Consider the following 20,689-nt stretch of genomic DNA (forward strand, 5'->3'; position numbering starts at 1 on the left):
GCATTCTTCTTCATTGCCTTTCTTTGGGATTGGAATGAAAACTGACCTTTTCCAGTCCTGTGGCCACTGCTGAGTTTTCCAAATTTGCTGACATATTGAGTGCAGCACTTTCACAGCATCATCTTTCAGGATTTGAAATAGCTCAACTGGAATTCCATCACCTCCACTAGCTTTGTTCTTAGTGATGCTTCCTCAGGCCCACTTGACTTCACATTCCAGGATGTCTGGCACTAGGTGAGTGATCACACCATCATGATTATCTTGGTCGTGAAGATCTTTTTTGTATAATTCTTCTGTGTGTTCTTGCCACCTCTTCTTAATATCTTCTGCTTCTGTTAGGTCCATACCTTTTCTGTCCTTTATCGAGCCCAATTTTGCATATTTTGAATATTTGAAATATTCCCTTGGTATGTCTAATTTTCTTAAAGAGATCTCTAGTCTTTCCCATTCTGTTATTTTTATCTATTTCTTTGCATTGATCACTGAGGAAGGCTTTCTTTTCTCTTCTTGCTATTCTTTGGAACTTTGCATTCAGATGCTTATATCTTTCCTTTTCTCCTTTGCTTTTTGCTTCTCTTCTTTTCACAGCTATTTGTAAGGCCTCCTCAGACAGCCATTTTGCTTTTTTGCATTTCTTTTCCATGGGGATGGTCTTGATCCCTGTCTCCTGTACAATGTCATGAACCTCCATCCATAGTTCTTCAGGCACTCTGTCAGATCTAGTCCCTTAAATCTATTTCTCACTTCCCCTGTATAATCATAAGGGATTTGATTTAGGTCACACCTGAATGGCCTAGTGGTTTTCCCTGCTTTCTTCAATTTAAGTCTGATTTTGGCAATAAGGAGCTCATGATCTGAGCAACAGTCAGCTCCTGGTCTTGTTTATGCTTACTGTATAGAGCTTCTCCATCTTTGGCTGCAAAGAACATAATCAATCTGATTTCAGTGTTGACCATCTGGTGATGTCCATGTATAGAGTCTTCTCTTGTGTTGTTGGAAGAGGGTGTTTGCTATGACCAGTGCGTTCTCTTGGCAAAACTCTATTAGCCTTTGCCCTGCTTCATTCCATATTCCAAGGCCAAATTTGCCTGTTACCCCAGGTGTTTCTTGACTTCCTACTTTTCCATTCCAGTCCCCTATAATGAAAAGGACATCTTTTTTGGATGTTAGTTCTAAAAGGTCTTGTAGGTCTTCATAGAACCATTCAGCTTCTTCAGCGTTACTGGTTGGGGCATAGACTTGGATTACTGTGATATTGCATGGTTTGCCTTGGAAATGAACAGAGATCATTCTGTCGTTTCTGAGATTGCATTCAAGTACTGCATTTCAGACTCTTTTGTTGACCATCATGGCTACTCCATTTCTTCTAAGGGATTCCTGCCCACAGTAGTAGATATAATGCTCATCTGAGTTAAACTCACACATTCCAGTCCATTTTAGTTCGCTGATTCCTCGAATGTAGACGTTCACTCTTGCCATCTCCTTTTTTTACCACTTCCAATTTGCCTTGATTCATGTACCTGACATTCCAGGTTCCTATGCAATATTGTTCTTTACAACATCAGACCTTGCTTCTATCACCAGTCACATCCACAGCTGGGTATTGTTTTTTTGCTTTGGCTCCAGCCCTTCATTCTTTCTGGAGTTATTTCTCCACTGATCTCCAGTAGCATATTGGGCACCTACTGACCTGGGGAGTTTCTCTTTCAGTATCCTATCATTTTGCCTTTTCATACTGTTCATGGGGTTCTCAAGGCAAGAATACTGAAGTGGTTTGCCATTCCCTTCTCCAGTGGACCACATTTCTGTCAGATCTCTCCACCACGACCTGCCTGTCTTGGGTGGCCCCACAGGGCATGGCTTAGTTTCACTGAGTTAGACAAGACTGTGGTCCTAGTGTGGTTAGATTGACTAGTTTTCTGTGAGTATGGTTTCAGTGTGTCTGCCCTCTGATGCCCTCTTGCAATACCTACCACCTTACTTGGCTTTCTCTTACTTTGGACATGGGGAATCTCTTCACGGCTGCTCCAGCAAAGCACAGCTTCTGCTCTTTACCTTGGACGAGGGTTATCTCCTCACCACCCCCCACTCCTGACCTTGAACATGGAATAGCTCCTCTAGGCCCTCCTGTGCCCGCGCAACCACAGCTCCTTGGAGGTGGTGTTGCTCCTCCTGGCCGCTGCCCTTGGCCTCGGGCATGGGGTAGCTCCTGTCAGCCGTTCCTGTGCTATCGCAGCCTGGCACTCTCAGCTGCTGCCTCTGACCTTGGATGTGGGGTAACTCCTCTTGGCTGCCGCCCCTCGGGCATGGGTCCTCCAGGCTTCTGCCCCTGGCCTCGGACATGGGGTATCTCCTCTCGGAACAATATATCACTTTAAATCAAATATGTTTGTAAATATCTTTATATAATTTCATACATTATACATACATATAATAGTCTTTTGTTCTAGTATTAGAAGAGAGTTCATATTGACTATTTTTCTAATGTAGCAGAAGGCAGGGTAAAAACTATTTCTCACTTTGAAAATGAAAGAATTCATTAAAACTGTATTGCTATAAGGACAGAAATTATATTAGTCATGGAACAAGATGTAGTATCCATATATTGAAACTAAACTTTCTGGAAGAGGATTATCTTTGAGAAGACTATTCAGAAACATTTATTATTCATTTACTTCTACTTTGTTTTAGATATAAGTTTTAATGAAAAATCAAAATATATTTAAATTTTGTTTGAAAAGTACATCAAGTTCCACATATATATTTTATAAAATATTATTGCCAGTTTTATTTGTATGAACCACTATATCAATGTCATAATTTTAAGAGACAAAAAGAAGGTCTTCTTTTCTTGTGTCTGAAATTCTGATGTTAGAAAACCACATCTTTAAAAATGCAAATACTCTAGTCAGGGGTAACATTATGAAATAATTCAGTCTGTGCTGTATCAGTTAAATCTTTTCATATCAGAAAGGGTCAGATCCTAGTGCTGGAATGAAAAAGGAGCTTATAGAAACTGAGATGTCCCACAACCAAACTTGAGCTGTCATCATTGTGTGCCAGCCTTGATAAGACAACAATGTTACTAATCCTAATAGAGGGAGGGACTTCCCATCATTCTACTTGGGTATCTTTGGAAATTTTCTTTGAAGCGACTCAAGAGGTGCTGTACAAAGTTACAGGATGGCACATTACAATTTTATTGGACTGAGGAGACCACAGTAAATTCTTTGTCTCATTACTCATAAGTTACATATTATTGTTTTCACACTATAGAAAAATGATAGAGCTATTCAAAGCCTTTAACTTATTCAGTATATGTACAGTGGTGAGAAAGCTCTTATGAATTCCGTGAGAGGTAGATAATAAATAATTTGACAAATGCATAATTAGTACTGTGATAAACCCCACCAAGGAGAACATCAGGTTCTCTGGAAGCATGTATTATTCAGGTCTGGAGGATAAGGTCTGGTCTTTCTGAGGAAACAGTGTTAAATTATGTTCTGAAAGATGAATGGGATGTGCATAAGCCAGATGAAGCCAGGAGAAGGGAAAGAATACTGAGTAGAAGGAACCAAGTGAAGATCGAGCAGTTGAGGAATTAAGCCCTGAGGGCTAATATACCCAAGAAGGTTGAAGACGTTGGTATATTGCAGAAGTACAGTAGGACCTGTGGATGGAATGAACGGTTAACTTAAGATTTGGAGAAATAGGTTGGAGTCTACAAAATAGCCAAGACAACTTAGGAGAACAGCCATTTAGCAGAAGTGACTAATGCATCATCAGGGCCACAGGTTGGGTAAAAGAAAATCAACAGAATAATAATGCTGTACTTGAGCTGACTTAGTACAATTAGGAAATAAATTGAAACAGACTGAAAAATATAGACAGTTGCATTAATTATGTTTTTACTACTCTATGTGTGCAGTGTAGAACATGAGGATAAAGAGGAAATTTGCATCAAATGGCCTTTTCTTTCATGTAGTTAATTGTTCTTAGTCTCTCAATCATTGTCCAACTCTTTGTGACCCCATGGACAGTAACCTGCCAGGCTCCTCTGTCCATGGAATTCTCCAGGCAAGAATACTGGAATGGGTTGCCATTTCCTCCTCCAGAGGATCTTCCCAACCCAGGGATCAAACCTGCATCTTCTGTGTCTCCTGCATTGCAGGCAGATTCTTCACCTGCTGAGCCATCAGGGAAGCCCATAGTTAAATACACACACACACACACACACACACATTCTCATACTTAAGAAATATTAAGTAAACCACATTAAACAACCTTTGCTTAATTGTTTACTGTTTACAATTAAAGAAATTTAAAAAAAATTTTTTTCCCAAATCACTTAGAACTACTTTAGCTGTAGTTAGGAGAAACGTTCCTTGATTATACTGATTCTAGTTGGATAAATAAGATTATAGATTTAAAGCTATGACTCTCATAATTAGAAATCTTAGCAATAAACCTTAATTAACTGACTTCTACAATCCCTAAAAGCTATATTTGCAACCTTCTATTTTCATAGTCTATTTAAATGGTCCTTAAAGGCGGTTCATTTAGAGAGCAAAACAAGAAAGCAACACCTAGAAAACATTTGACTTTAATCTTCAGTGCATGATAGAAAAACAAAGATGTGTGATTTAGTAAAAGGAATTATTCAGGTCATAGACAGTAAAGGAAAATGTTAATCATGTATAGTCAGCCTGAAACAAATTGTGTTTGTAGATATCCTGACATGTGCAAAAACCTTAAGGGATCATGTTCAAGGTAAAAGACATGTATGACAAAACCAATACAATATTGGAAAGTAATTAGCCTCCAATTAAAGTGAAAGATGTGCTAAATTACAAACCAATTCTGCTGATATTTGCTAAAGGGTCTTTAAAGCATTTATTGTCAGAAGCAATTTTTCCAATCATCTGACTTCTTAAAATGTATATTCAACCCTCCTATCTCTGCCATTGGGCGACTATTCTATATAGGTCTTGCTTTAGGCTTAATTTTGTTTGAAGATTCATATATGTGCTCAGGCAGGAATAATTAATTGAACTGACTTTGAAAATAAATTTAATCAACATAAGTCTCCATTTTTTATAAACTTGAGATGTCTGTTTGATTTACAGTTCACTGCATTCTGAAAATATAATCTATTCCAAATAGCAACCTTTTACACATTGCTAGAGTAGGTAATTAGGGACATTGAAAACATCATTCATCTTTATATCTGTATTTTAATTTATTTATGTCTGAATATTCCTCCTAATCCTCACTATGTTTTCAAAATTCTTGACAGTGAATATTTTTTTCTAAACTCTGTGCTGCTGCTACTGCTAAGTCGCTTGAGTCTTCTCCGACTCTGTGCAACCCCATAGACAGCAGCCCACCAAGCTCCTCTGTTGCTGCGATTCTCCAGGCAAGAATACTGGAGTGGGTTGCCATTTCCTTCTCCAATGCATGCATGCACGCTAAGTCACTTCATTTGTGTCTGGCTCTGTGTGACCCTACAGACAGCAGCCCACCAGGCTGCTCTGTACACGGGATTATCTAGGCAAGAATACTGCACTAGGTTGTTATTTCCTTCTCCAAAACTCTATGCAAGTTTATTCAAAACAAAAGAAATCAATATAAAAGTTTTATATGCTGTGATCACTGACCTAGAGCCAGATATCCTGGAATGTGAAGTCAAGTGGGCCTTAGAAAGCATCACTATGAACAAAGCTAGTGGAGGTGATGGAATTCCAGTTGAGCTATTTCAAGTCCTAAAAGATGATGCTGTGAAAGTGCTGCACTCAATATGCCAGCAAATTTGGAAAACTCAGCAGTGGTCACAGGACTGGAAAAGGTCAGTTTTCATTCCAATCCCAAAGAAAGGCAATGCCAAAGAATGCTCAAACTACCACACAATTGCACCCATCTCACACGCTAGTAAAGTAATGCTCAAAATTCTCCAAGCCAGGCTTCAGCAATATGTGAACCGTGAACTTCCTGATGTTCAAGCTGGTTTTACAAAAGGCAGAGGAACCAGAGATCAAATTGCCAACATCTGCTGGATCATGGAAAAAGCAAGAGAGTTTCAGAAAAACATCTATTTCTGCTTTATTGACTATGCCAAAGCCTTTGACTGTGTGGATAACAATAAACTGTGGAAAATTCTGAAAAAGATGGGAATACCAGACCACCTGACCTGCCTCTTGAGAAATTTGTATGCAGGTCAAGAAGCAACAGTTAGGACTGGACATGGAACAGCAGACTGGTTCCAAATAGGAAAAGGAGTACATCAAGGCTGTATATTGTCACCCTGCTTATTTAACTTATATGCAGAGTACATCATGAGAAACGCTGGACTGGGAGAAGCACAAGCTGGAATCAAGATTGCCGGGAGAAATATCACCTCAGATATGCAGATGACACCACCCTTATGGCAGAAAGTGAAGAGGAACTCAAAAGCCTCTTGATGAATGTGAAAGCGGAGAGTGAAAAAGTTGGCTTAAAGATCAACATAGAAAACGAAGATCATGGCATCCGGTCCCACTGCTTCATGGGAAATAGATGGAGAAACAGTGGAAACAGTGTCAGACTTTATTTTTTGGGGCTCCAAAATCACTGCAGATGGTGACTGCAGCCATGAAATTAAAAGACGCTTACTCCTTGGAAGGAAAGTTATGACCAACCTAGATAGCATATTCAAAAGCAGAGACATTACTTTGTCAACAAAGGTCTGTCTAGTCAAGGCTATGGTTTTTCCAGTAGTCATGTATGGATGTGAGAGTTGGACTGTGAAGAAAGCTGAGTGCCGAAGAATTGATGCTTTGGAACTGAGGTGTTGGAGAAGACTCTTGAGAGTCCCTTGGACTGCAAGGAGATCCAACCAGTTCTTTCTGAAGGAGATCAGTCCTGGGATTTCTTTGGAAGGAATGATGCTAAAGCTGAAACTCCACTACTTTGGCCACCTCATGCGAAGAGTTGATTCATTGGAAAAGCCTCCGATGCTGGGAGGGATTGTGGGCAGGAGGAGAAGGGGACGACAGAGGATGAGATGGCTGGATGGCGTCACTGACTCGATGGACGTGAGTCTGAGTGAACTCTGGGAGTTGGTGATGGACAGGGAGGCCTGGTGTGCTGCAATTCATGGGGTCGCAAAGAGTCGGACACGACTGAGGGACTGAACTGAACTGAAAGATACACTGAATATAAGATAGTGGCATAAGTTAAAAAATAATAAAATCAATAACTATAATTTAAGCTGAGTAATACTATCATATTATATTTTTCATATTTCTTAAACTGAAAAAAATCACATATTCAAAAGCCACAGACACTTTATATTGACGGATAAAATTTTCCTATTTCTTAAGAAAAGTATTCTTCTTCTGAGAAGTATTCTAAGTATTTTATGCACGGAAGGTAATTGAAATGTCGGCCTAGCTAAACATAACTAAGTAACTTTATGGTCCAGCCAAATATTGAAATTGAGGAATCCAAGTAATTGTAAACTTTGTGTTTAGTCCTGGGAAACATCCAATTGCTCTCAAGTCTAGTGTCTTTTTGGCATTCATCTTTTGAGAAAATGAATGGTATAGAAAAGGCTCTTAGACCTTAGCAATGAGTTTCTTGAAGTTGTTAAGTGGCTCAGCTTTCAGTCAGCAAGTTTAGAAAACGAACTGCTTCCAGTCATTTGTGAATAGTAGCACATATGCATCTCTCTCACTGGATCATAATCATATTTTATATATCATAGTTTGACCAATATATAAGCATCTTGAGAACGAGTATGATGTGTTATTTGCCTAAGCCTATGTTCAATCTCAGGAGAAGGCAATGGCACCCCACTCCAGTACTCTTGCCTGGAAAATCCCATGGACAGAGGAGCCTGGTAGGCTGCAGTCCATGGGGTTGCTAAGAGTCAGACCCGACTGAGCGACTTCACTTTCACTTTTCACTTTCATGCATTGGAGGAGGAAATGGCAACCCATTCCAGTGTTCTTGCCTGGAGAATCCCAGGGATGGTGAGGCCTGGTGGGCTGCCGTCTATGGGGTCGCACAGAGTCGGACACGACTGAAGCGACTTAGCAGCAGTGGCAGCAGCATGCTCAATCTCTGAGCTTCCCTAGTAGGTCAGATGGTAAAATGTCTGCCTGCAATGCAGGAGACTTGGGTTTGATCTCTGGGTCAGGGTAGATCCCCTGGAGAAGGGAATGGCAACCCACTCCAGCATTCTTGCCTGGAAAATTCCATGAACACAGAACCCTGTGGGCTACAGTTCATAGGGTCGCAAAGAGTTAGACACGACTGAGCGACTAACACACACTTTCATCCTCGATCTACATTGCTTATAACCTAATAAATCTCAGTTAACTGTGTTAACAGAAATTGGAGATCGTTTCAGTTAATTATTTCATTCACTCAAAAATATTTCTTGAATACTTACTATCTGCCAGAAACAATTCAGTATGCTAAAGATATAGCAATAAAGGAACAATGCAAACTGCTAACAGTGTCCCTTTGTTCAGAACGTATTTTTGTGTCAAGTCGTGATATGTCCCATAAAGAAAAACTAAACAGACTAAGAGATTTGGAGGTGATGGGAGAGGGACATTTTACATAGGGAAACCAAAAACACCTCTCTTGATATTGTAATACTCCAGCAGATCATGAGTTTAAGGAGAAAGCCTGAATATAAAATAATATTCCAGGCAGTGTGAAACAAAAGGGCAAAGCCTTAAATTTAACCAGGAATTTGCCTCAAAAGCTACTAGAAAGTATTATTAGACATGTATTCATTAGTGCATATTGAATTTCTTGCTTACTAAGTCTTCTGCTGCTGTTCTTAGAATTTTTAACAAAAAGTTTTTATCAACACTAAACCATCCTTTAATAGCAATAATGGGGGTTTTTGGTGATTGTACATTGCTAGAGAAATATGCTTAATCCTAAACTTGATTTTATGCAGTTGACTTTTAGAGTCATCAAGTTTCTCTAAGAAATTCTTATTTGTGCAGTTTTTCAGAAAGGTGACTAAATGTTTTCTTTAGCATAAAATAATAAGATCTTATTGCTATGTTGATACCGCTAATACCAAATTAACAGTTTAATGGCATTTCTCCGTATAAATTGAAAAATAGTAATAGAACTTTTTAAGTAAAATATTTTAAATCCTATAAAAAATAAACCTGATCAGTAGTGAAAATAAGTGCAATCTGACCACATTTTGCATAATCTATGACTGTCATGTGATGTAAGGCTCTACTTTATGGTAGAGCAAATATCCCACACATTGTTTGCTCATTTTCAATGCAATTCTTTGTTTTAAAAAGGGATGCCAATTTAACTCCATTAACTTAACTGCCTGCATAACAGACTGACTGATTTGGATAACTGGATTATTGATTCAAATGTAGTTACTCTTAAAAAATAGATTTTCGTTTGGGGGAAGGGATATTTTCTAAAAGTCCTTTTTATTTCAAAGTAAATATTAATAAATATTTTTTTAAAATAATGTGTAAAAGTGAAACTAAAAGACTTTCAAGTTTGATAGAATATTCTGATAAATTAGTTAAAATGTGAAGTGTCTAATATTTAATAAATAGTTTGTAAAGATTGAAAACTAATTGCTGACCTTTTAATCACACTGAAATTCCATATAATGTGTTTAAGTAGTTTTTTTTTTCTTCCATGTATTCCTCAGCACTTTTCTATTTGGTTTGGATTCTAAAACAGTCAGTTCCAGCTACATAATTTGTGATGCCCAGTGAAAAATGAAACTGCAGGACCCTTTGTTCAAAAAGCAGGGAAAAAAAAGGGCCATTAAAGGTACTAAAATATAAAGCTTTTTCCTTCTGCAATTTCTCTCTCTCTCTCAACTTGTCATGGTACTTTTTTATTTGCCATTTAATGTCCAAGTAAAGAAAAAGTAAATTTCAAATTACTAGCGTAAACTTTACCATTCATCTTTATATTGCTCAATGCTACTTTTAAATGTAAAGATAAGAGCATCTAACTCATGTGAAGTCAGAGTACAGCACAGTTTTTTTCCTAAAGTCCTGCACCACTTGGTATCTCCAGTCCCCAACGGTATCTCAAGCAGACCAGGACAGACAAATATAAGACAGACTCAAAACCTTGGAAAGAATTAGGAAGGGTGTCCCCAGGCACTGATCCAGTCCAGAGACCTTCCCTCTGCACAGGGATAGTTGTAGGGAGATTGATGACACCTCCAGATTCCCAGGGCTTCCCAACCCAGAGTGCAAGGGAGAACTCTAAAGGTCTTTAAATCTCCTTGCCAGAAACTGTTGGCTGCCTGCATGGGATGAATGAGAAAGCCAGAGTGTCAAGCTCCCAGTTGCCCCATCAGACTTTGCTTACAAAATATGAATTAAAGATAAAATTATTAAGAATTTCAAGATGGCAGTAGCCAAGCATTATACTCTAAGCAGGATTATAGAACCATGCAGCCGAAAAAGTCAAGCAGACTCTTGAAATCTATCCTGAACGCATTTTACAAAATAGTGATGTCATTGTTTTTCCCATTTACCTCTATATGTTAGTCAGAAAACAACTATGTTCAGTAACTGTGATGTGCCAAGTACTGTGATGTGTGCCATGTAGTGAAAAGCAAGCGCGTGTTAGAATGTTTGAAATGTGGTGTCTACTACGGAGCAGTCTTTCATTCCTTAAAATTCTTTAGAGCTTAACTAAAAAAAAAAGATAAAATTAAGCATATATCTGATTCAGTATACATTTTTGAATACTGAGTGCCTAAAATATTACTTAGCATGCAAGTCCTTAAAATATGTATAAAGTAATAAATGATAAAATAGTGATGTGATAGGTGGTAAATATTGACATTTCATTTTTCTATTTCTATGAAAAAGAGACTAGATGTTTGACCATATATTTATTCTGTCATACAGTAAGCAAAGCTTTTAGTTATAAAAGATAAAAACAAAAAAAAATTGAAAGATGGCTCCATAATTTGCCTAAAGCTGTTCTAATTATTTTGCAATTCTAATAGACCTAAATATAAATTCCATAGCTCTATATTGTACTAAGTCACTTCTAAAGTGTACCCTAAGACAAAAACGTGCTTTTTTCCTTCAAAATAATTATAGCTTGGCTCACTGAATTACTTGTATTCATTTTTTTCAAATTCTTATCTAGCTCATATCTTAAGTAATATCTCATTAAAGCAAATAAATAATATTCCAAGGATAATAAATGTATCTATAATATGTGGATAGACATATCCTGGTCATTCTGTTTTGTTTTGTCTTTAAACAGCTTATTTTACTCTTCTGCTGATTCGCTATATCTCTAAGATATGATTACCCTTTACTTGACAAAAATTCTGTGTGAATTGATGTCCTCTCTTGACTTCCTGTTTCAAGGCTTCTTTATATAAATAGTGAATAATTGACTACTTTCTATGAGTTTGAATTATATTTTGATAGGCTTGATATTTATGTCCCATCTTATAATTTTATATTTTAAAGTTTTTTGATTACTTTTCTTCAAGATAACCATGGTGGTCAGTTGTAGATATGATTTGACCATTTAGATTCCTAGAAATTGGGACTAGGTTCCTCTTTCTGTTGTTATAAGAAATGTGCTGAACAGTTTTGAGTTGGTTTTTATTTAGCTGTTTTTCAAGATGTGAGATAGTTGTATTAAGAGCAGAACAATTAAACTCTATTTGAAGTACTACTTAATTATATTTTTAAATTTAAAGATAACTGACATGTAAAATTATGTCCTAAAATATTTTCCACCATCTGAATTTTATTACCCTAACTGCTGCCAGCCCATATTATATACTTATAAGGTGACAATTTTCATATGCCTTAAAGAATCTCAAGAGAATGTATAATTCAGCTACATGTCTTCAGTCAAGATGAATTTATAAATGTTATACTATTTGTATAAATATATTTTATGTTACAAATAAATGCCATTTTTATCCCATTTCAAATATATCTAAGCAATAATTCCAATTTTCTTGTATATTTTCACTGACTCTTTTAGGATGGTCTTCTTTGTGTATGCGTGCTAAGTTGCTTCAGTCATGTCCTACTCTTTTGTGACCCCCTGGACTGTAGCCCTCCAAGCTCCCCTGTCCATGGAATTCTGCAGGCAAGAATACTAGAATAAGTTGCCGTGCCCTCTTCCAGGAGATCTTCCCGATCCAGGGATCTGAACCCTCATCTCTTACGTCTCCGACATTGCCATGCTAGATCGTTACCATTGGCATCACCTGGGAAGCCTGTCTTTCATGAATTTTGCCTAAAATCTTCCCTCTGCCTATTAGCCTATTAAAGAAGAAAATACAAAAAAATAAGTTGCACTTCAAGAGTTAGATGGTCTCTTTCTCTGCATCATAACACTTTATTTAAGATAGGAAACCATCAGTAAACATTCTAGTTAGATTACTTTATTTATATATTGGAGATTTTTTAAAATTTTATATAATGTAATTTTTACTCTAATTTTCTGAATAAAAAAGGAATTCATAATGCTAGGTGAAATGCAAGAAGTAACCTAAATGCATTAAATTATGATAGACCTTTTTTTAATGATACGTCCTTGATATGTCTATTTTCTTTACATATTAAGAATTAAAGTTTTAATGATCTTTTAAGACAAACTCATCATTTTTGTACTATGATCTAGAACTATCGTTCTCTAAGCTCTTCTCTACAAATGTCCCAATTTTTCATTTCTGTTATTAATTTAAAATTTATTTTCTACTTCCATAGTTTTATTTTTCCTCCTTTGTGGTAGCTCACAGTTTCAGAGGTGGGCATGAAGTCATATACTTGCCTTCATGTAACTTTTAAGTCCATTGTGAGGCACCAGAGGTAGAGTATGGGAAGAGTTACCCTAATAGGAACTTGATTTTGTAGGGAAAATTATAGTGTTATTTTTTTATTTATGTATAGTATGTGCAATGCTATATATTAATATGTTAGTTATATAATATAATGATAACAATTTTAAAGGTTATTATGCTCCATTTATAGTTATGGTAAAATATACTGGTATGGTATAATATGGTAAAATTTACTGGCTATATCCCCTGTGCTTATCCTTGTAGCTTTTTTATGCATAATAGTTCATACCTTTTAATCCCCTACCCTTATATTGCACCTCCCCACCTGTCTCCTCCCCATTGGTAACCACTAATTTGTTCTCTATTAGTCTGTTTCTTTTTGTTATATTCATTAGTTGTAATTTTTTAGATTCTACATGTATCATCATGTAGAATCAGTCATGTCCAACTCTTTGTGACCCCATGGACAGTAGCCCACCAGGCTCCTCTGTCCATGGAATTTTCTAGGGAAGAATACTGGAGTGGGTAGCACATTCTCCGAGGGATATTCCTGACCCAGGGATCGAACCCAGGTCTCTTACATTGCAGGCAGATACTTGATGGCATTTATCTTTGGGTTTATCTTTGTCTGACATTTCTGTTACCATAAAATCCTCCAAGTCCATCCATGCTTTTGCAAATGGCAAAATTTTATTTAGGTTGCCTCTATATCTTGGCAACTATAAATAGGTCTGTTTTGAACATTGGGATGCGTGTAAATTTCTTTCTTTTTACCTGTGATTGGAATTGCTGGGTCGTATGGTAGATCTATTTTTACTTTTTTGAGAAACCTCCATGCTGTTTTCTTCAGTGGCTGCACCTATTTACATTCCCCCTAGCAGGGTATATGTGTTCCGTTTTCTCCACATCCTCACCAACATTTTGTATTTGTGTTCTTTTTGAGGACAGTGATTGACAGGTATGAGATGATATCTTATTCTGGTTTTGATTTTCAATTCCCTGATGATTTGTGACATTGAATGTCTTTTCATGTGCCTATTAGTCATCTGCATATCCTGTTATGGAAAATGTCTATTCAAGTCTTCTGCTCATTTTTTTAATCGAGTTGTTTATTTTTTGATGTTGATTTATGTGAGCTGTTTATGTATTTTTGGATATTAACTTATAACTCTAATTTTAAGGTCAAAAGACACAAAAATCATTTTTACTTAATTATTTGACAACTAAGAAGACTACATATGTTTGACATTTAAAGAAACCAAGCAAAACCTCACATTCTGTAAACTTAGCACATAAACATGGCATACAGGTTCTATTTCTGAGCTGGATTTTGCATAAAACCCTTTATTTTCATATTTTCATTTTCAAGAACTAATTACTTTTCTTGTGATTTAATTTCATCACTAAAATTTTGCTTAATTTTCTCTGTAAAAACTTTTCTTAGAAAGTGTGGTATCAAGTTTTCATAATACTATCTATAAGTTCACTGCATTGTACTTTTATATCAAAAATATTGGTTGCTAGATAATGAAGGTTTTACATAAATGAAAAATGTCGTGCTGTTCCATTTGTATATGGCTTTTTCTTCAAAATTATTCTCAGGTGTATCACTTAAAACAGAAGTATATTTAATCAAAATCAACTAATGAATAATTAGCTCATATTTTAGGAATTAATTTATATTTCCATGGAGAAGATAGAAACAGTTTCTGGTTAAAGGAACAAAAGAGCCTTGAAAAAAAGTTCTTAATATACAGAGAAATTTAATATAGGATAAAGAACACATCTAAGATCAATAGGAAAATTATAAATCATTGAATAAAATGTTTTGAGGGAAAATTATTATTTAAAATATTTAAAGTTAATTTTCAACTAAGAAAATACCCTGAAATAAATCCCAAGTTATTAACCAAGTAAATACAAGCATAACATCTTAAAAAAATTAAGTATAGATGAATAAATAATCATATAAAAATAAATTACAAAGCAAATAACAGATGAGTTTAATAGAGATTTCATATATCAAAGTCTTTATAAATAAAATGATAAAAAGTAACAAGCTAGGTAAGATACAAGTGAAGAATTAAAATGATAAAATATTTGTTAGTCATTCAGTCATATTCAGCTCTTTGTGACCCTATGGACTGTAACCCACCAGTCTCCTCTGTCCATGGAATTTTCTAGGAAAGAATACTGGAGTGAGTAGCTAGTTCTCCAGAGGATATTCCTGACCCAGGGATCAAACCCAGGTCTCTTACATTGTAGGCAGATACTTTATTGTCTGAGCCACCAGGGAAGTCCATGTGAAGAACAGACCATGGTAAAATGTAGTTTGGCCACCTGATGCAAAGAACCGACTCATTCGAAAAGACCCTAGGAAAGATTGTAGGTGGGAGGAGAAGGGGATGACAGAGGATGAGATGGTTGAATGGCATCACTGACATGATGGACATGAGTTTGAGTAGGCTCCAGGAGTTGGTGATGGACAGGGAAGCCTGGCGTGCTGCAGTTAATGGGATCGCAAAGAGTCGGACACGACTGAGTGACTGAACTGAAAATGGGCAAAGGATGAGCTGTCAATCCTTACTTAGAAGAGATACTATTACCTAATATTCATTAAAAAAGAATTTCAATCTTGAGTTTTCCCTGGCAGTCCAGTGGTTAAGACTTCCCGATCTTTTAGTGCAGGGGGGCAAGTTTGATCCCTGGCTGGGAAACTAAGATCCCACACACCATGGAGCACTGCTGAAAAAAGAAATAATTTAATTCTTGCTAAATTTCAGACAAATGAAAATTTAAACAATGATAGGTAATTTTCTTGTAATTAAGTTGGACTTTTTTTTCCTAAGATTTTCTTTGGTAAATGGTAATAATTATGTCAGCTTAGAATATAATTTGGTAAGAACTCCATATCACTATAGGAAAACTACAAAATTATATGGCAATGTGCTTCCAGTACCTTAAAATTACTATGTCCTTTTAATACACTAGGTATATTAATATCTGATATGGAAGCTGAAGCTCCAATACTTTGGCCATCTGATGCAAAGAACTGACTCATTTGAAAGACTCGATGCTAGGAAAGATTGAATGCGGGAGGAGAAGGGGATGACAGAGGATGAGATGGTTGGATGGCATCACTGACTCAATGGACATGAGTTTGAGTGAACTCCAGGAGTTGGTGATGTACAGGGAGGCCTGGTGTGCTGCAGTTCATGGGGTTGCAAAGAGCTGGACATGAATGAGCAACTGAACTGACCGATATTAGTATCTTAAGAAAGATAAAACATATAGAAATAGTATATGGGTGTATAATCATGCATTAAGTATAATAATGAAATGTGTAAATATCCTAAATTACCAAGAATAAATAGTCAACAAATGTACTATGCCCATAAGGCAGAATATTAAGTTTAGTGAATGAGAATAATGCTGACAGTATTGTAAGGACTGCAGGCCCTGAAACTCTGTATACATCATCATCCAAGTATGTAAACGACTAGTGCACACGTGTAATCATAAGAAAATGAATAGCAACATTTTCTAATGTTGGCACTGTTTCTCTCTGTGGGGTGGGTCTATAACTGTTTAGTTCTCTAAAGTGACTTGTGAGCTCCTCCATGATCAGGCCCTGATTATCCTATTATAGCTCCTTATATTTACCCTCTTACCATAATTACCATGCTCTTCATTTCCATTGCATGTAAATTTTTTCTATTGGTTTCTCCATAAATATATCCCAAGGTGTAACATTGCACATTTCACATAAAATCTATACATTAAATATTTACTAAAGTAAGTGAAAGTGAAGTCTCTCTGTCATGTCCGCCAACTCTTTGGGACCCTGTGGACTGTAGCCCACCAGGCTTCTCCATCCATGGGATTCTCCAGGCAGGAATACTGGAGTGGGTTGCCATTTCCTTCTCTAGGGAATCTTCCCAACTCAGGGATCAAACCTAGGTCTCCCACCTTACTCTGAGCCACCAGAGAAGCCCAAATATTTACTAAAGAAGTAGGTAAATTAAGTGTATGGGTGTATATAAATACACACAAATTTTTACCATACATAAAGTGAACCTTTTAAAGATTTAATACCCTGATCCTTTTGCCCCTTAATCATGAAGTGCTCACTTAGGATATATCAACAATAAGCATTTTGTTCACAGGCTCATCATTCTGAAACAAAACTACAGAAGGCGTAATGTTCAGTTGTGTCAACCTAAACAAGAAGGCAATGGCACCCCACTCCAGTACTCTTGCCTGGAAAATCCCATGGATGGAGGAGCCTGGTAGGCTGCAGTCCATGGGGTCGCTAAGAGCGGACCGGACTGAGCAACTTCACTTTCACTTTTCACTTTCATGCATTGGAGAAGGAAATGGCAACCCACTCCAGTGTTCTTGCCTGGAGAATCCCAGGGACAGGGGAGCCTGGTGGGCTGCCGTCTATGGGGTCACACAAAGTCGGACACGACTGAAGTGATGTAGCATAGCATAAACAAGAATGTACTGGAAATATACAGGAGGGATTATAGTCTGGTGTTATGGATCTCCAGGGCCTTAAATTTCATATCCTCTGTACATACTTTATCCTGCTATTTACCATCTGCATTCTCATGAATTTATAGCTCATCATGTCATTTTTTAAATTCTCTTTAAATGTCCATAGTTTAGTCATAGTTTAGCTGGGAAGAATCTGATCAACTCTGAGTTCTAGTCCCTAAACTGCTACTGTCCAGCTGTGTAAATTCAGGCAAGATATTTAATCTTTCTGAACCTCAGATTCTTCATCTGCAAAATAAGTCTATTACATTGGATAGCATGATGAGCATTATAATATTCAGTAATTGCATTGAGTAATATGAACATTCTATGTGCATGGTCTTTTAATATTTTAAAACATTTCTATATAATTCCAAAGAATTTACATAATAAAAATATGAAAATAACATAATTTATAAATTTGACACCTCAACTGAAAGGAAACCTACTCCATAAAAAAATCTCATTGTAATTTTCCATGTATACAGCTCTTTCTATAGGTCTTACCCTATATTTTGCAGTATTATTGTTAGTTTTCCATGGTGACTTCAATTTGTGCGATTGTTTTTGGACATAAAGAAGTATCTCCGTAATATTTCATCCCATATTCAAGCCCATATTACCTTATTCTCAGCAAAAAGAAATAAATATTCTATTTTTTGGAATATACATATCTAGATAGATAGATAGATACATAGTATATGGGGTGGTGGTGATTTAGTCACTAAGTTGTGTCTGACTCTTGCAACCCATGAACTGTAGCCTACCAGGCAACTCTGTCTATTGGATTTTCCAGGCAAGAATACTGCAGTGGTTTGTCATTTCCTTCTCATATATAATTAGAAATGTGACTGTAATTAGATTAAATTTTATATGGTTTAAACAGAAATATAAGTGTCATCCCCTCTTCTCCCTTCTTCCCATTTTTTTCCCCACGTTACGGTCTCTGCCACTTTCAGCTTCCTTTTTTTTTATTTGTTTGAGTTTTTTGGTTTACCCTTTGCTTTTATCATTTCTCACGATTGTACCTAAGTAACTCTTCAAACTGATTTGTATGTGTTCCTTATTCTGTCACTTGTTTCCTTGATGTAATAAATTCCAAATATAATTTAATCTTTCAATAATAGATTTTAAGCTTCTGGAAAACTGCAAGTCGCTCAATTGTGTCTGACTCTTTACAACTGCATGGACTATACAGTCCATGGAATTCTCTAGGCCAGAATACTGGAGTGGGTAGCCTTTCTTTTCTCTAGGGCATCTTCCCAACCCAGAGATCAAACCCAGATCTCCTGCATTGCAGGCAGATTCTTTACCAGCTAAGCCACAAGGGAAGCCCTTAAGCTCCAGGAGGGCTAAAGTTTTCCACATATTTTATTGATCAGTTCAATCTATCCTGGGCTTCCCAGATGGTGCAGTGGTAAAGAATCTGCCTGTCATTGCAGGAGATGCAAGAGACGTGGGTTTGATCTCTGGGTCAGAAAGATTTCCTGGAGTAGAAAATGGCAACCCCTCCAGTATTCTTGCTAGGAAATCCTATAAACAGAGGAGCCTGGCAGGCTACAGTCCATGGGGTCACAAAGAGTTCAACACAACTGAGCACACATATACAAAGTTAACAGAACAGTTTTAATGATTAGTTCTTTTGTACCTGTATAATTACTTCATTGACCATTGCTGTCCTTCTGCAGTAAGAGGGCAATAAGAAGGGAAGGTGACTCAAAACCTTTTTTTTCCTCAAAGTGAGACAAAGGGAGGGCATTCTAGGATTCAGCTCCAAAGCCATGCTTAGGTAGCACCATCTTCAATGTCTCCTATGAACTCTCTTCTGTTACTACTTTACCAGGTTTGTATTACATGATGTTACCAAAACATGTAGAGACAGTACTAGTAATAAGCATCATTATCACCTAATGATCATTCTAAGAACTTAAATAGGTACTGGTAACAGAGTGGCATCTCTGTCATTTACCTAGTAAAATCGTCTAAACGACTGAACACACATCACTCTATCCCTGGAGCATTGAAGATTACTAGGTATAAAGCTCTATAAATACATTTTTTAGTAAATAAGTGAGCAAACATTTATTAAGCACTAGTAAAGTAATGCTCAAAATTATCCAAACCACCCTTCAGCAAAACGTGTACCATGAACTTCCACATGTTCAAGCTGGTTTTAGAAAAGGCAGAGGAACCAGAGATCAAATTGCCAATATCCACTGGATCATGGAAAAAGGAAGAGAGTTCCACTTCTATTTCTGCTTTATTGACTATGCCAAAGCCTTTGATTGTGTGGATCACAATAAACTGTGGAAAATTCTTCAAGATATGGGAATACCAGACCACCTGATCTGCCTCTTCAGAAACCTGTATGCAGGTCAGGAAGCAACAGTTAGAACTGGACATGGAACAACAGACTGGTTCCAAATAGGAAAAGGAGTTCGTCAAGGCTGTATATTGTCACCCTGCTTATTTAACTTATATGCATAGTACATCATGAGAAACGCTGGGCTGGAAGAAGCACAAGCTGGAATCAAGATTGCCAGGAGAAATATCAATAAACTCAGATATGCAGATGACACCACCCTTATGGCAGAAAGTGAAGAGGAACTCAAAAGCCTCTTGATGAAAGTGAAAGTGGAGAGTGAAAAAGTTGGCTTAAAGCTCAACATTCAGAAAACGAAGATCATGGCATGCGGTTCCATCACTTCATGGGAAATAGATGGGGAAACAGTGGAGACAGTGTCAGACTTCATTTTTGTGGGCTCCAAAATCATTGCAGATGGTGATTGCAGCCATGAAATTAAAGGACGCTTACTCCTTGGAAGGAAAGTTATGACCAACCTAGATAGCATATTCAAAAGCAGAGACATTACTTGTCAACAAAGGTCTGTCTAGTCAAGCCTATGGTTTTTCCAGTAGTCATGTATGGATGTGAGAGTTGGACTGTGAAGAAAGCTGAGTGCCGAAGAATTGATGCTTTTGAACTGTGGTGTTGGAGAAGACTCTGAAGAGTCCCTTGGACTGCAAGGAGGATCCAGCCAGTCCATTCTGAAGGAGATCAGTCCTTGATGTTCTTTGGAGGGACTGATGCTAAAGCTGAATCTCCAGTACTTTGGCCACCTCATGCGAAGAGCTGACTCATTGGAAAAGACTCTGATGCTAGAAGGGACTGAGGGCAGGAGGAGAAGGGGACGACAGAGGATGAGATGGCTGGATGGCATCACCGACTCAGTGGACATGAGTTTGAGTGAACTCGGGGAGTTAGTGATGGACAGGGAGGCCTGGTGTGCTGCGATTCATGGGGTCACAAAGAGTCGGACACGA

The 20,689-nt window shown here is 37.2% G+C and overlaps 1 protein-coding gene across 6 annotated transcripts in view; it reads left to right on the forward strand.

Moving 5' to 3' along the window:
* The window catches only part of EPHA6 (EPH receptor A6), a 1,019,792-nt gene that overhangs the window by 463,120 nt on the left and 535,983 nt on the right, over positions 1–20,689 (forward strand). Inside the window, exon 6 of one of the 6 annotated variants that reach the window (XM_027554434.1) lies at positions 9,689–9,808. The exons of the other annotated variants lie outside the window; for them this stretch is intronic. Within the exon in view, the coding sequence (XP_027410235.1) occupies positions 9,689–9,738 (50 nt within the window). The 3' untranslated portion in view covers positions 9,739–9,808. Of the gene's footprint in view, positions 1–9,688; positions 9,809–20,689 lie in introns of those variants that run through there. 6 annotated transcript variants of the gene reach the window in all.

The sequence above is a fragment of the Bos indicus x Bos taurus genome, chromosome 1 (genome assembly GCF_003369695.1).
Source record: "Bos indicus x Bos taurus breed Angus x Brahman F1 hybrid chromosome 1, Bos_hybrid_MaternalHap_v2.0, whole genome shotgun sequence".
Taxonomy (NCBI): domain Eukaryota; kingdom Metazoa; phylum Chordata; class Mammalia; order Artiodactyla; family Bovidae; genus Bos; species Bos indicus x Bos taurus.